Source organism: Mobula birostris, chromosome 18 (genome assembly GCF_030028105.1).
Source record: "Mobula birostris isolate sMobBir1 chromosome 18, sMobBir1.hap1, whole genome shotgun sequence".
NCBI classification, from domain to species: Eukaryota; Metazoa; Chordata; class Chondrichthyes; order Myliobatiformes; family Myliobatidae; genus Mobula; species Mobula birostris.
Window position 1 is genome coordinate 31,981,554 of NC_092387.1, and position 16,218 is coordinate 31,997,771.

The 16,218-nt window shown below is 48.2% G+C and overlaps 1 protein-coding gene across 37 annotated transcripts in view; it reads left to right on the plus strand.

Moving 5' to 3' along the window:
* LOC140212029 (sorbin and SH3 domain-containing protein 1) overlaps nucleotides 1-16,218 on the plus strand; it is a 216,108-nt gene that overhangs the window by 111,458 nt on the left and 88,432 nt on the right. For 31 of the 37 annotated variants that reach the window (XM_072282414.1, XM_072282415.1, XM_072282413.1 and 28 more), the window contains 7 exons: nucleotides 6,305-6,433; nucleotides 8,476-8,502; nucleotides 8,593-8,714; nucleotides 9,284-9,964; nucleotides 11,401-11,736; nucleotides 13,236-13,380; nucleotides 15,527-15,559. In XM_072282414.1, the coding sequence (XP_072138515.1) occupies nucleotides 6,305-6,433; nucleotides 8,476-8,502; nucleotides 8,593-8,714; nucleotides 9,284-9,964; nucleotides 11,401-11,736; nucleotides 13,236-13,380; nucleotides 15,527-15,559 (1,473 nt within the window). Of the gene's footprint in view, nucleotides 1-6,304; nucleotides 6,434-8,475; nucleotides 8,715-9,283; nucleotides 9,965-11,400; nucleotides 11,737-13,235; nucleotides 13,381-15,526; nucleotides 15,560-16,218 lie in introns of all 37 variants that reach the window. The other 6 variants (XM_072282407.1, XM_072282428.1, XM_072282435.1 and 3 more) reach the window with 6 other exon arrangements.

Consider the following 16,218-nt stretch of genomic DNA (forward strand, 5'->3'; position numbering starts at 1 on the left):
CTGCTTTCCAGGCTCTCGGGTTTTCGACAGCTCCGGGTCACATGTTACACCAGGGCATGAAATCTCAGCTGTCAGACCTTTGACCTGGTCGAGCAAATGGATTGGGTGAAAGAGCATTGGTATTCCGGTGTGTGCGCACAACTGACCGGTTCAAAGTTATTCAGTCAACTCGGTGGAATTTCTGGAACTCTGAGCTGGCTGGGTAACTATCCATCGCTCAGCCGAGCTGTAGTGACCCAGGGGTAATTAAACAGCTTTGGCAAAAGAGCGTGAACTGGCCTTTGAGCACTGACCCGGCTGCTGGCTGGGCTGAGGAGCGAGGTGGGTTGTGTTCCCGATTTGCATGTACGTGGATTGGAAATGTTTTACATTCCCTCAGCCATCTTCTCCTCTGTGGGTCTGTGAGAGAGGAGCTGTAATCCCACTGAGCTGCGGGAGGGGACTGTGGGGAAACTGGGATCGTACTGTTGAGGAGGGCCCAAGAGGCTCGAAAAACTCTGAATCCACTCGGTTGAACAATGGACTCATCCACTAATAAGAATGCAAGTTGTGTAAAGTTTTGGAGTTGTTAATGTTTTCATGACTAGCAGACAATCACTGACTAACATTACAGGTTCCCAACATCTGACGTTTGTACTGTGACCCTTTGCGGGTGCTGCCTAGCATTATATTTGATGAGTTACTGCCTGTTCATTACCTATACTTTTGCTTTGCTGTTCTTACCAGATCTTTATGAGCTTAGTTATCACCTTGGACACAGGAAGAATGTGGTCTACTATTGGTCTAGACCCCAGTGAGTTACTAGAAAGTATATTGGTTCCTTGACTGCCTGATGAGGACAGGTCAATGGGAAATGTACTGGTGCAGGGAGCAGTGGATGACTGTGCTCACACTCCGAATACCTGTCCTCTTTATACCCTCAACTCCTATAGTAACTTCACAGAGCCTCCAAAGCAAGATAAAAACCCCTTTAGAATCTTATTATTGCTTCATGGATTTCACTTTCACTCTATTCTCTGCTACCTGCATAGCGTAAAACTCTATTTAGACTTGTTATCAGACTGCATATACTGAGGAGGTTAAGAACATAGAATGGCACAGCACAGGGGCATATTCTTCAGCCCATGATGTGCCAGTCTAGTTAAGATAATACACTAAGTCCCTTCTAGCTAAACAATGTCCATATCCCACCATTTTCCACGTTCATGTGGCTAGCTAAGAGCCTTTTAAACCTTCTATCGTATTTGACAGCACATTCCTGGCACCCAAGCTCTGTGTGTGTGTGTGTGTGTGTGTGTGTGTGTGTGTGTGTGTGTGTGTAAGTAATAAGAAAAACACAAAATAAAAAACTTGTCCCACACACATCTGCTTTGAGCTCTCTCCCTCTTAACTTAAATACATGCCCACTAGTTTTGGACATTCCAAATTTGGGGTAAAAGATACTGGCTGTATGGTCTATTTATGCCTCTGATAATCCTATAAACCTCTATCAGGTCCACTCTGGACCTTCTCCTCTCCAGAGAAAACAACCCAAGTTTGTCCAACCTCTCCTTATAGCACATAACCTCTTATCCTGGTAGCATCCTGTTAAACCTCTTCTGCATTTTCTTCATCCTTTGTATAATGGGGTGACCAGAAATGAATTTGATACTCCAGATGTGGCATAACCAAAATTTTATAGAATTGTGGGTTCAATGTTCACTCATTGGCCTTCTGACAAGAATGCTAGGATTTGGGTGTAGTGTAACGTACATTATGATTGGAAGTTCCATCTTTGATCAGAATGAGTTTTCCATCTGCCGATGAGATGTCCCAATACTCACTGGAAACCTTTAAGCAAAATTTGATATCAAACCAAGTGAACTCTTAAAAAGCAACACACATCAAAGTTGCTGGTGAATGCGGCAGGCCAGGCAGCATCTCTAGGAAGCGGTACAGTCGACGTTTCGGGCCAAGACCCTTCGTCAGAACGAACTGAAAGAAGAGCTAGTAAGAGATTTGAAAGTGGGAGGGGGAGATCCAAAATGATAGGAGAAGACAGGAGGGGGAGCGATGGAGCCAAGAGCTGGACAGGTGATTGGCAAAAGGGATATGAGAGGATCATGGGACAGGAGGCCCAGGGAGAAAGAAAAGGGGAGGGGGGGGAACCCAGAGGATGGACAAGGGGTATAGTGAGAGGGACAGAGGGAGAAAAAGGAGAGTGAGAAAAATGGGACGTGGAATTAAAATGTGTGGCCACTGGGAGATCCTGCTTTCTCTAGCGTCCCATTCCCATTCTGATATGTCTATCCACGGCCTCCTCTACTGTAAAGATGAAGCCACACTCAGGTTGGAGGAACAACACCTTATATTCCGTCTGGGTAGCCTCCAAGCTGATGGCATGAACATTGACTTCTCAAACTTCCAATAATGCCCCACCTCCCCCTCGTACCCCATCCGTTATTTATTTATATAAACACATTCTTTTTCTCTCTCTTCTTTTTCTCCCTCTGTCCCTCTCACTACACCCCTTGCCCATCCTCTGGGATTTTCCCCCCCTCCCCCTTTTCTTTCTCCCAAGGTCTCCTGTCCCATGATCCTCTCATATCCCTTTTGCCAATCAACTGTCCAGCTGTTGGCTCCATCCCTCCCCCTCCTGTCTTCTCCTATCATTTCGGATCTCCCCCTCCCCCTCCCACTTTCAAATCTCTTACTAGCTCTTCTTTCAGTTAGTCCTGATGAAGGGTCTCGGCCCAAGACGTTGACTGTACCTCTTCCTAGAAATGTTGCCTGGCCTGCTGTGTTCACCAGCAACTTTTATGTGTGTTGCTTGAAATTCCAGCATCTGCAGATTTCCTTGTGTTTGAACTCTTAAAAGGTGTATTTTGAGCACTGAACAGATAATTCCGGAAAGCATCAGCAGTTGGGCAGCAGCTGGGGAGATGGAAACAGTGTTAGTTAGCCTTTCAGGCCTTGGACCCTTTAGCAGAATGTTAACAAGCCCTTTCAGAAGAGATTGAGGGAGGAAATTCTTCAGTTTCTGTTTTGTGCTAGCCTTTCCCATTAAGAAGTTGGGGTTATGGTCAGCCGGAGGGTGTGAGTGCTGTGGGCAAGGCTGATATTCATTACTCACCCGTCATTGCCACAATCTGCTAGGCCTCCCTAGGGTTAGCTAGCGGTGACCATATTAGCAAGGGGAACATATCCTGTGTAGATTAGTTTGGGCTGAGAATGTGTATTTCCTTATCTGAGGAACATACATCAAAGTTGCTGGTGAACGCAGCAGGCCAGGCAGCATCTGTAGGAAGAGGTGCAGTCGATGTTTCAGGCCGAGACCCTTCGTCAGGACTAACTGAAGGAAGAGTGAGTAAGGGATTTGAAAGTTGGAGGGAGAGGGGGAGATCCAAAATGATAGGAGATGACAGGAGGGGGAAGGATAGAGCCAAGAGCTGGACAGGTGATAGGCAAAAGGGGATATGAGAGGATCATGGGACAGGAGGTCCGGGAAGAAAGACAAGGGGGGGGGAACCCAGAGGATGGGCAAGAGGTATATTCAGAGGGACAGAGGGAGAAAAAGGAGAGTGAGAGAAAGCGTGTGTGCATAAAAATAAGTAACAGATGGGGTACGAGGGGGAGGTGGGGCCTTAGCGGAAGTTAGAGAAGTCGATGTTCATACCATCAGGTTGGAGGCTACCCAGACGGAATATAAAGTGTTGTTCCTCCAACCTGAGTGTGGCTTCATCTTTACAGTAGAGGAGGCCGTGGATAGACATGTCAGAATGGGAATGGGATGTGGAATTAAAATGTGTGGCCACTGGGAGATCCTGCTTTCTCTGGCGGACAGAGCGTAGATGTTCAGCAAAACGGTCTCCCAGTCTGCGTCGGGTCTCGCCAATATATAAAAGGCCACATCGGGAGCACCGGACGCAGTATATCACACCAGCCGACTCACAGGTGGAGTGTTGCCTCACCTGGAAGGACTGTTTGGGGCCCTGAATGGTGGTAAGGGAGGAAGTGTAAGGGTATGTGTAGCACTTGTTCCGCTTACACGGATAAGTGCCAGGAGGGAGATCAGTGGGGAGGGATGGGGGGGACGAATGGACAAGGGAGTTGCGTAGGGAGCGATCCCTACGGAATGCAGAGAGAGGTGGGGAGGGAAAGATGTGCTTAGTGGTAGGATCCCGTTGGAGGTGGCGGAAGTTACGGAGAATAATATGTTGGACCTGGAGTCTGGTGGGGTGGTAGGTGAGGACCAGGGGAACCCTATTCCTAGTGGGGTTGGACCCGGAGGCTGGTGGGGTGGTAGGTGAGGACCAGGGGAACCCTATTCCTAGTGGGGTGTTGGACCCGGAGGCTGGTGGGGTGGTAGGTGAGGACCAGGGGAACCCTATTCCTAGTGGGGTGTTGGACCCGGAGGCTGGTGGGGTGGTAGGTGAGGACCAGGGGAACCCTATTCCTAGTGGGGTGTTGGACCCGCTGCATCTGCTCTCAGGATGAGGCTTTTCATTCTAGGACGAGGGAGATGTCTTCCTTTTTTAAAGAAAGGGGCTTCCCTTCCTCCACTATCAACTCTGCTCTTAAACGCATCCCCCCCATTTCATGTACATCTGCTCACACTCCATCCTCCCGCCACGCCACTAGGAATAGGGTTCCCCTGGTCCTCACCTACCACCCCACCAGCCTCCGGGTCCAACATATTATTCTCCGTAACTTCCGCCACCTCCAACGGGATCCCACCACTAAGCACATCTTTCCCTCCCCCCCTCCCTGCATTCCGCAGGGATCGCTCCCTACGCAACTCCCTTGTCCATTCGTCCCCCCCATCCCTCCCCACTGATCTCCCTCCTGGCACTTATCCGTGTAAGCGGAACAAGTGCTACACATGCCCTTACACTTCCTCCCTTACCACCATTCAGGGCCCCAAACAGTCCTTCCAGGTGAGGCAACACTTCACTTGTGAGTCGACTGGAGTGATATACTGCGTCCGGTGCTCCCGATGTGGCCTTTTATATACTGGTGAGACCCGACGCAGACTGGGAGACCGCTTTGCTGAACATCTACGCTCTGTCCGCCAGAGAAAGCAGGATCTCCCAGTGGCCACACATTTTAATTCCACATCCAATCCCATTCTGACATGTCTATCCACGGCCTCCTCTACTGTAAAGATGAAGCCACACTCAGGTTGGAGGAACAACACCTTATATTCCGTCTGGGTAGCCTCCAACCTGATGGTATGAACATCGACTTCTCTAACTTCCGCTAAGGCCCCACCTCCCCCTCGTACCCCATCTGTTACTTATTTTTATGCACACATTCTTTTTCTCACTCTCCTTTTTCTCCCTCTGTCCCTCTGAATATACCTCTTGCCCATCCTCTGGGTCCCCCCCCCTTGTCTTTCTTCCCGGACCTCCTGTCCCATGATCCTCTCATATCCCCTTTTGCCTATCACCTGTCCAGCTCTTGGCTCTATCCCTCCCCCTCCTGTCTTCTCCTATCATTTTGGATCTCCCCCTGCCCCTCCAACTTTCAAATCCCTTACTCACTCTTCCTTCAGTTAGTCCTGACGAAGGGTCTCGGCCTGAAACGTCGACTGCACCTCTTCCTACAGATGTTGCCTGGCCTGCTGCGTTCACCAGCAACTTTGATGTGTGTTGCTTGAATTTCCAGCATCTACAGAATTCCTGTTTGCGTTTTCCTTATCTGAGGGTTTAGTTTTTAATAAAATCCAATAGCTTTGTGGTCTCTTATTTTAAAACAGGTCCATATGTTTAAATTGAATTCAAATCTACAAATTGGCCTGGTAATATTAATCTCTTCTCCTCTGGATTATTAGTCTGGTGAGATATATGAATGTTACACCACCATACCTGATGTTCAAGTCTCATAGTACTTGTAATCATATGGACCTTATTATTAATTAGCAACGAAAAGGGAGAGCACTTGGCAAATGGGAAGAACCAACCTTCCGGTCATGAGTTTGAAGGGTCAACATCTGGAGAAGGGGGCTCCCAAGTTGAGACTGAGGAAGCAACTCAGAGTGGGAACTCAAAGCAGCCATCACTTCAGGTTAACAAATACCCATTGCGATGCCACACCCTCTTTTTATTTCCTGACTAATTTACCTATCAAAGCTTGCAGTGTTAGTCTTTAGCCATGTACAGATTATGCCAGCTCCACTACCTACAGTGCCAACTTCCAACGTGGGCAGTGGCTCCTCGCCCATCCTCTCATTCCCGTGGACATGGGCAGTGTGAAAAACCTCTGCTTTCCAGGCCTGTCATTGCAATGAAGAGTGACCAGTGTAACATCACTTCTCTCCTTCCAGAAGCTGACCCGTCGAAAGTCAGCGTGGGGAAAGGATCGGTAACCATGCGGACTACGGCAGGCTACGTGGAACCTCTGGAGACCGACGCGTCTCTAAATCTGCATCCCCAACAACCGCCCAGCAAAGATAGTAAGGAACTACCTTTGTTGTTTACCTGCAGCACCTCTGTGGTTCATTTGCCCAATGCACTGCTCAGGTAGTTTGTGGGTTTTAACCATGCCAGTTAAGGGCATCTGATGTGTTCGATTAGATGGTGATTCTGACGCCACCTGCTAACTCACTGGAAAGTGCCCTTGAGCAGAAACTCTGACTTCTGATCTAATGCAAGGGTCAATAGAAAGTGATTAGCATCATGAGTTGGAGGTGATTTGAATGCCCATTTTTTTGTCTCCAACTAGCATTGCAAGTGGATCGTAGTCCTGCCTGGTGGAACTTTCCCTTAAGCGAGCAGCTCTTGTGAACTTGGGAGCCTTTTGCTCCGTCTGGATCAGGATCACATCACCTTGTCTCACTGCAGTTTGTTTAGAGTACAACAACACCGATACCTGCTTATAGCTCTCACTCACCTGACCAACACTACTGATGCCACTGGTTGGAAAAGCCTTTTCTGTTGACACGATTCCTTTTGTGTTTTTCCCTGCCCTCCCACCCAAGAGCTGTAAACTCTCAAGATTTGGGTCTTCCTCAAACACCTTCATCCCTTCCCTCTCCCCTTCTCCTCCTGCTCCCTGACTTTTCTCACCCCCTTGCCTGCGTGATCTCTGTCACTGTTGTAATGAGCACACACAAAATAGAAAATGCCCATGCCAGGCCATAGGAGAGAACTTTGAAGGTGTGACCATATTGTTGGGTCTGGATCCGTTACAGGCCATAGCTGACTCTGGACAGACCAGAGATCTTGTGTATGGACTGAACTTTCTTTAAAGTTATCTCAAACCAAACTCTCTACCTAACTGCCACATTTCTGCGTGGACTGGATTTTTTTGCTACTTGTATGGGTGCATACAATGGAGTTCAGAAACAACAGACAGCTGATGCTGGAACCAAGAGCGGAACACTGATCTGACCGTACTGCCTTCCTCTCCTTGGTTCTATCCACATACTGCCCACATGCTCTACCCATCGTATTGCCTTCCCACCTGGTTCCATCTGCCATTCATCTCTCCTGTAGTGGTTCCCATTGTCATTTTCTGTGCAGATTCCAGCACTGGCAGCCTTTGTGCTTGAGCTCCTCACCCTCCAGCACCTGTCTCCATCTTCACCCTCCCCTTTTCCCACCTGGTTCCATCTGCCCTTTCCTCTTTTTTGTTGTTTTCCTTGTCTGTTCACACCAATCACCAACCTGCTTCTGTCTCCCAGCTCCACTCCTCTCCATCCCTACCGGTCTCTTTCTGTCCATCCTTCACCAATCACCTGTATCACCCTTCCCCTTTATACTGGTTATCTCTCTGCACTCTCAGTCCTGATCCAGACTCTCGACTTGGAACTAATTCCTTTCCCAATCTCACTCCACCCCTCTATATACACACAGTCACAGTCACAGTCTCTCTCTCTCTCTCTCACACACACACAATACATTCACGCACTCTCACACTCACCTTTAAGCAGCTGATCTGTATTTATCCAATGGATTTGTTTGGAGTTGATTGGATATTGTGGTTTTGTTGTGATCATTTTTAAGAAAACAGTTTTAATTTTCCAGGATTTTTTTCTAACTTCCTCTCATTTTGCTCAATTCTCCCCAGAATATTCTGAAGGGTTACTTTGTTCACTCTCTGCCTCCACAATGCTAATTTTTTTTGTTCATATTTCACTATTTGTGACATTTCCCATCTTGCTCTGCTGTGAGGCATCAGTGGACGATGCAAATTATTTTGACTTTTGGTTTTTGTCTCCATAAGTGAATAGTAGAGACTTGGAACAATGGTTGCTTTCTTTTCTGTGGATCAATACTATATTGTGGAAGCAGGGGTCAGAGATTGCAAGGGCATCGTGTTTAGAATGAGTTTCTATGGTAACAAACAGCTCAGAACGAGCCAGCACCCACGGAAAAGATTTTGTCATGAATGTGAAATGTCTGGCTGCGTTTGGTTCTGCCACCAAGCTGGTCACTGTGTGAGTAACTCTCCCTCTTGTGTTTTTCTTCTCTCTTGTTGTCTATTAAAATGCAGGCGCTGAGTTGCCCAGTTCAGAGACAGGTAGGAGAGAGCAGACTTTTCTCTATTCTGATCCTTTGTTAAGAGTTCTTGGCTCTGATTGTGGATGCCTTGTGCCGTTGACTGGTACAGATGGTTGGATGCCACCTTCGACTGGCGAACCTAATGGAGAAGCTGCCCCCTCGTCACTGGCAGCCAAAGGATTTCGCAGTGTGCGACCAAATCTGCCAAGCGACCACAAGACACAGCCTCAGGTACATAGATTTATGACCTCAGATCTGTTAATCTCAGAGAAGCAATTAGTTGGAATTGATTGGTATATAACAGGGGAATCAGAACATGTATGAATTAGACATATCAGATAACACAGTGCTTAACAGAAATGCTATTACATAGATTGCTGACACCAAGCCATATGCGATGCTGTGTGTCAAAAGTTTGTTGGTATTAAATGAAAACTTTTGAGGTTCAAAAAAGAAATAGAAAGGTTCGGGGGAATATTCCAAGAGGTGGGAGTTCACAGCGAAGGCATGAGGAGCAATAATAGAGGGATAAAATCAGGGAAGCAGATGTCTAAGGTGCAAAGGCTTAAAGGATTGGAAGAGATTATGGAACAAAATCAAGGACGGATTTGAAATAAACATGAGAATTAAGTCTCCGTAAGTGCAAGGAGGAGCCTGTTTGGACACTATCATTTTATCTGTAATTCAGCAACTGTTAATCAAGAAGTTATTTTCCTCTGATTTAATTTTTTTTCTGCTTACTTTAACTTGTATTTTCTTTTGTGTTATTTGCATTTTTTTTTTGAAAAACTAATGAACAGCCGCCTCCTGTCCCCCAACCCCCTCGGGAAGAGAGCTTCGCCTGGCGCCCCTCCAATAAGGTTAAGCTGTCATACTTTGCTCCGGTCCCAATTCTGGATTACGTTCACATTCGACCCGAGCCCAGCACCTGTAATGAGGAGCCTGCATCCGTGCATCCCGGCACCTCCCTGTACTCCAGCTTAAGTGGCGGGCTGCCGCTCTCCATCCAGACTGTTCCTCGTGACAAAGCCCCAGTGCCGTGCTGGGCATCTGCACCAGGTGCCAGCCCAGAGCCTGCGGGCTGGTTTGGTGCCCCGCCCACTAGGCCCACCCCAGAGAGAAAGATCAGCAATCTGTACATCGCACTGACCAGGCAAACACCTCCCCCTGCATCCAGTGGTTCTCCCTGTCCGTTCTCCCAGGGCGTGGAAGCTTCGGCTCTGACAGTCCCATTGCTCATAAGCAGCACAGCCAGCTCTCCTCCGCCCCCTCTCCACAGACCCCTGCTTCAGGACTCCCCGCCCAGGGCTGGGCACAGCACTGCGCAGCCCAACCTCCCACAGGTAAACCCACCTCCAGAGCCACTCGGTGGAAGTTCAGCGCTGGATCGGGAGAGGACGCCAGTGATTGCTCTGAAACCAGCTGAGGTTCTTTCCACCACTCGAGGGAGACCCCCTCAATGGGCAGACCAAGGCAGTGGGGTAGCTATTGAAATTTCTGTCTGTGTGTGCTGTTTTCTCATTTTCCACACGGCGTCGATGAAGTCTGCCCACTCCCAGAAGGCACCTCTCACTGTTCCCCAGCCCACTCCCTCAATGTCAGTTTCTGTTACGAGATTTTTCCACCGATGTGCATGTCTTGTCTTTTCACTGAGGTGCGGCTTTCCTGATTACTGCTCACTGGGCCTTTGATTTGGAATGGCATTGGAGGGTGACTGCCTGGACTTGGTAACACCATTCACTGAGTAACGAACACAAGCCATTGCACAGCAGTGTGTGGAGATTAAAATCAGTGCTACACCTGAGGCTCTGTAGAAATCGGGCGAATAAAACCGGAACTAAATGCTATTATGATGAAGGATAAGGTGCAAGGACACTTCCAGTCTGTGCTGAGATCCCACTTACTGCCTGTGTTAATCAGGGTGGCATAATGCAGATTAGAAAGTGGAAGATATTTCAGGATACCCTGCCAGAGTTCTGTGGCCCCAGCAGATGTTTTTTTCTGTTTGCTTGGCGGGGAAGAATATGAGCAGGTTTTGTGGCAGTCACAATCACAGTGAAATATCAAGTGTAACACATCAGGAGGGGCACGTGTGTGCAAGGCCATCATTGTGCATACCCAGTAAATGATTGTCAATACTGGAAATGGGGCAAAGCTTCAGAAAAAACCCGGTCATGACTTGTCATCCCAAAGTGGATGGGGTGTGGGGACCCTGGTGAGAGGAGATGGGTTGTGGGGCACTGTCTGTACTAGCGTAAGAGGAGTGGGTTGTCGGAGACACTCCGACGTAGAGTTGTTGGAGACGATTGTGGGGAGCCACTCTGCCCTAGAGTAGGAGGGAATGGGATGTGGGGAACCCTTCTAACCTGAAGTGGGAGGGGCGAGGTTGTAGGGACTCTCCGCCCAAGAGTGGGAAGGGACAGGCTGTCAGTAACTCATTGTCCCAGAGTGGGAGGTGAAGTGTTGTGGAGGAATCTCATTGTCCCAGAGTGGGAGGTGGAGGGCTGCAGGAGAAACTCATTGTCTCAGAGTGGGAGATGAAGGGTTGTGGAGGAAACTCACTGCCCCAGAGTGGGAGGTGGAGGGCTGCAAGGGAAACTCAGTGCCTCAGAGTGGGGGGTGGAGGGTTGTAGGGGAAACCCTCTATTCTAGAGTGAGAGTGGATAGACTGTGGACTCAAATGTCATCTGCTGCTTTGTCGTTTAAACCCTGTGCTTGGTTGCTTGTTATAGTTAGAAACTTGGAGTACATGAACACACAGATAGAGGTGGATGGTTCAGCCAGGTTCAGATAGGATGGTGTTGCTCTCACTTTGGCCCTTTCCCACCACCTGAGAAGAATTATGAGAACTGTGCTACCTGGATGGGCTGGCTGACCAATGCAGCCTCACTTAGTAATGCAAGCTCTCTCCCTGCAGGACCTCTCTGCTGCCTTAGCCCAGTGTGAAGTGATCTCTTGGCCTAGCAGAGCTCCTGCTGATGCAGCTTGCGAGCGAGAGGAGAACCCCTGCACGCCTCTGCCACCCCTGGTATCGGCCGAGCGAGCCTCATCGTCTCGTCCCGTCATTGCACAGCTGACCCTGCCGACACTCGACGACTTCATCCCCCCTCACCTGCAGAAAGGGGTCTCCCAGTCTCCGTGCTCCTCCACCTCCACCTCCCCCATTAATCCACCAGTGCCCTCGCTGCCACTGCCTGCTGCCAACCTGCACAGTGCCGCGGACTCCGAGCTTGGCGAATTGCCCCCGCCTACAGTAAGGCCCAACTTCTGAAGTTGCTTCCTGCCCCTCCCAGCTGCAGTACCTGCCGGCTCCTGCTTTGCCTCCCACCCATGTAACCGACCGCCGGGTGCGGCGGTTGTGCTGATGGAACCTCCCCCTTTGCGCTGCTTACCCCGTTCCAGCTGGGCGCTGCCGCCTGTGACAGGTTTCCATCAGCAGGGGTTTAATGTGCTTCATTAACCAGTCCTGATCAACCATCTCCTCCTTTCGCAAGCTGCTCGTTGCCTCTGCCTTGCTTTAGGCAGGCAGCGCTGACCATTGCCAGGTGTCTCTGGAGCTGCTGTGCCATCACGCTGCCTTGCATGGACACTGCATGCGATAATTGCAATGACGTGTATGCAATTGACTGCTTGTGGTCTTTGCAGGAGCTCATATTAAAAGCCCAGTGTTAGATACTGGAGCACCGTGTACAACTGGGATGTGCATGCCTTGCCTGTTTTATTAATATGTGCTTGGCAGGATTGAATAACATGCCTGAAAGCGCTAGGAATGGTTCGTTGGATCCAGCAACGGGGGAAAGTTCTCTCCTATACAGCTGAGCAATCACCGGTGCCAAAACTCAGATGGGAAGGAACTGTTTATGGATTTTGGAAGCTTGTGTTTGTTATCCTTTGGGGTGTTTTAGTTAGAGGTAAAATGGTGACCTAAGTGCTGGAGAAATGGGAGCTGCTGAATTTGCCTGTGGGATTACCTCTTGTGTGCGAGGGCAGCAAGTCTTGGCCTGGGATGCTGCTTCCTGATTGGCTATCCACAACCGTGTGGCTAAATAAGCAAGAACCAGATTGGTCTCCTCCTTCTGGATGTGTCCAGCCCCTCTGATCATGTGGTCAATTAGCTAGAGGTTTCCTGCAATTCCTTCTGTACTTGAGACCTAACTCTAAAGGGCCAGGAAAAGCTCAGATAAGAGGCACTGGGATTGTTCCCCATAGCCCAAGGAGAGATCGAATGGGGGGTTCAGAGTATCAGAAGATGTTGAAGAGAAACTAATGTAAGAAGCTGGAGAGCCAGTTACCTGAGGAATGCTTAGGGTATTTTCTCAAATTCACTTAATGGACAGAGATGAGTAGCGAGTGATGAACCTATAGAGTGGGGCAGAATACTTCCAATTGTAACTTCCAACAGAATTAGTGCTTGGAGATTTTTCAGGGCAAGAGGGGATAACAACTAATTGAGACTAGTTGGGACAAATGGCAGCCCACAAGTATCGCCACACTTCTGGTGTTATGTAAGTGAACCTGTCATGCTGGGGAAGATGGACTGCATGCACTGAGAATGGCTCCCACCCTGCCTATGCTTCCCCGATGCAGCTTTCGGCCGAGGAATGGGGTGGAAGAAAGCAGATACTGCTCAATGTTTGCAATATTAGGCAACATGTGGAATCAGTAAGCTAACTCTGGATTTTGGATTTGGAGGAACAGTTCTCTAACCTTGCACTTTGAGTATTTCTCACTCAGTGTTCTCTTGTCTATAAGGATGCACAGCCTAGAGTAAGCGAAGGAGTGCCATCCTTCGAAGGTGTGGGAGTACACCCAGTTCTCTCCGCATCCAGCAGGTTCTCGGCGTACCCATCCACCACATCTGTGAATCCAACCATAGTGCTGCTCCAGCACAATCGAGGTAAGAATACTGATGGTCGAAAATCATTCAATCATGAAGTATAGTGTGTATGCCTTCTTATTAGCGAGGGGTGAGCAAGGCGTTGTCAACAACTAGAACTGAGCGGTTGTCATTGGGGTAGGATGGCAGGTGATGGAAAGTTCAAAGTGCCAGCAACCAGAATAGGCTGCCTATGTCAGCAATCATTGACCGAAGTGCTGGAGTGTTTTCACTGGGGTGTGAGCTCATGTACTGTAGATGATGATTTTGATGCATATTCAACTGTAATTGGTGACACTATATTCATTCCCAGTCCTGTGGTCATTCCGAGTTACTGTGAGTGGTAGGTCTCTCCCAGGAAATCTGACATACAGGAGATTCTGCAGATGCTGGAAATCTTGGGCAACATACACAAAATGCTGGAGGAAGTCAGCAAGTCAGGCAGCATCTATACAGGGGAATATGTAATAAGTTTGTATGTTCTCTCTCTGATCGTACGGGTTCCCTCTGGGTGCTCCGGTTTCCTCCTGCACTCCGGAGATGTATGGTTGGGGCTAGTGAGTAGTGAGTGCATTGTTGGTGCTGGAAACGTGGCCACACTTGTGGGCTACCCATCACATCCTGGCTGGTCTGATTTGACGCAAATGATGCATTTCATTGTATTTTTCAATGTATGTGTGACAAATAAAGCCAATCTTTCTTTAAACAGTCATCCTCTTTTGGTCAAGACTATTCATCATCTGCTGGTGACTTGTTACAGCTACAGTCCTCCAGTCTACTAAGAAAAATAAGGAAAGGCTTGGACCATTGATCAGCTTGGGATTGGCTTTTTGAGGTTCCTTTGTTTACTAAGTCCCTTCCTTCCCCTATCAAGATCACACAGAGTCCTGGGGAAATATCCACCCATTAGCATAGATTTCTAAAGTAACTTTAACATGGTAAAATGCCCCAACTCAGCTTCACAAGCATTGGAGAACTAGAGAGGGTTGGATAGGGACTTAGAAGCAGGGATGAGTTGGGATATCAGTGGGTGTAGTCATGCTACAGGTCAAGGGGATAAAATGCGGCATCTAACAGATTTCCATCTTTAGGACATCATATTGATGTGCTGTGTTGTGTGCCAGTGACAGAATGCCCATTGTCTATGACAGGAAGGTCAGGTCAGGTCTGGCTTTCCTTGTTAAATGCCCAAGGCCTGAGCACAATTCAGCAGAAGCTTCTTTTACTTCGCAAAGAACATGGGGATGGCATTGGACTGAGCTTTGTTAGGTGTCCCTCCCATGGATAAACAACCCAGAGTGTAGGTAATTAGCACTTTTTGAATTGGTGTTGGTTTAGTATTGTTTCATGTAGTGAGATACAGTGAATAGCTTTTCTTGCATACTGTTCATGCAAATCAGATTATTGCACAGTGCATTGAGGTAGAACAAGGTAAAACAACAAGAGGTGGAGGTTTTTTTTGTGAACACCCAAAGAAGGTTTGAAATTCTATCGTTGAAAGAACAATGCAGTACTGGAGTATCTGCCTGGGTCAGGTGTCCGAATCTTAATTCTGCAGTCTTGTGTAACTTTGGCTAACTCCCCGCCCTCCACCTTATCCACTTGATTTTGTTCAACATTCCCTTAAGCTCAGGGGATGAGTGATGGGGCACTTTAATATCTTGGAGGCTTTATTCAATCAAATGTTAAACCTGGACATTTGGTGGGTTGCCTGCAGCTACGTGTCAATGGCTCCCCCAGATGGTGAAGTAGATTGATGCCTGGGAAAGTAACGAAACTAATTCCTGACCTATTCACTCCTCAAACACTCTCTGCTTAAAATGGAGCTCTTCCTGGTCGTGCTGCACTGACTTTGGCCACTTTTGAAAAGGTGTCTTTTGTGTTAATAAGAAGACTTGGCTTTCCAGTTCAGTCTGGTTAAAGAGAGTGGATGATGTCTTGGTTGCTTTTGGGGCCAAATAACCTAGTGATGCTGCTAATGCGCGTGAAGTGGGCCAGGTTGTTAATATTCATTGTCAAGGGTATTGGTTCCTGGAGGACATGTGGAGTGTGTCTGAAATCAGCCTTTGGAATCATCACACCCAACCAAAGTGGAAAAGGTGAGCAGACTAAGCCCTGTTTCTTAGTGGGATGTGCATCTATAATATGTTTTCTTTCTTTCTTTCAGCAGAACAACAGAAGCGACTGAACAGCCAGTCAGGTAAGGGGTAGTTGACAGGGTAACCTCTCATTCCTACTTTCCAAGATCTCCTGTTCTACCAACAGTCCATTGGGGGAAGTTATGCAGCTTGGGAGGGAGCAGGAAAACCTGTCCACAAAGTGGGTATAGCACAATGGGTTACTCTAACTCTTCCTCAAGGTGTTCATTTGACCCTGGTGCTGCTACTATCCTTGGGTGTACTGGGATTCTGGCCCAGGCCATGTAAGGATTCAATCAAATGTTCATTGGCAGTTCATCAGCAGTCCTTTAAAATTTTGTCAGTTCATTGACTGTAGCTTCCTAACTTGCTGTAGTGCCCTTGAACCTGTGAACTTTGAGTCAGTGTAACCCATGCTGCCATTGGACAGTGATAGTACAAATGTTTGTACACCAGGGCCCTGATAGTATAAAGTAGAATCTAATTTATGGAAGCATCTTTACACAGATGTTGCTTTTGAGTGCCATTGAGTCATCGTCAACTCATGGCGGCCGAACGGATAGTGCAGTTGTCCATAGGGTTTTTGTGGCAAGATACAGAAGTAGATTGCCAGGCTTTTCTTCCGCGCAGATACTGCTGCTGCCCAAGTTGGGACCTGGCTGGATTCGAACTCGGGACCTTCCACCTCGAAGTCCAGGGCTGATACCACTACATCACTGGC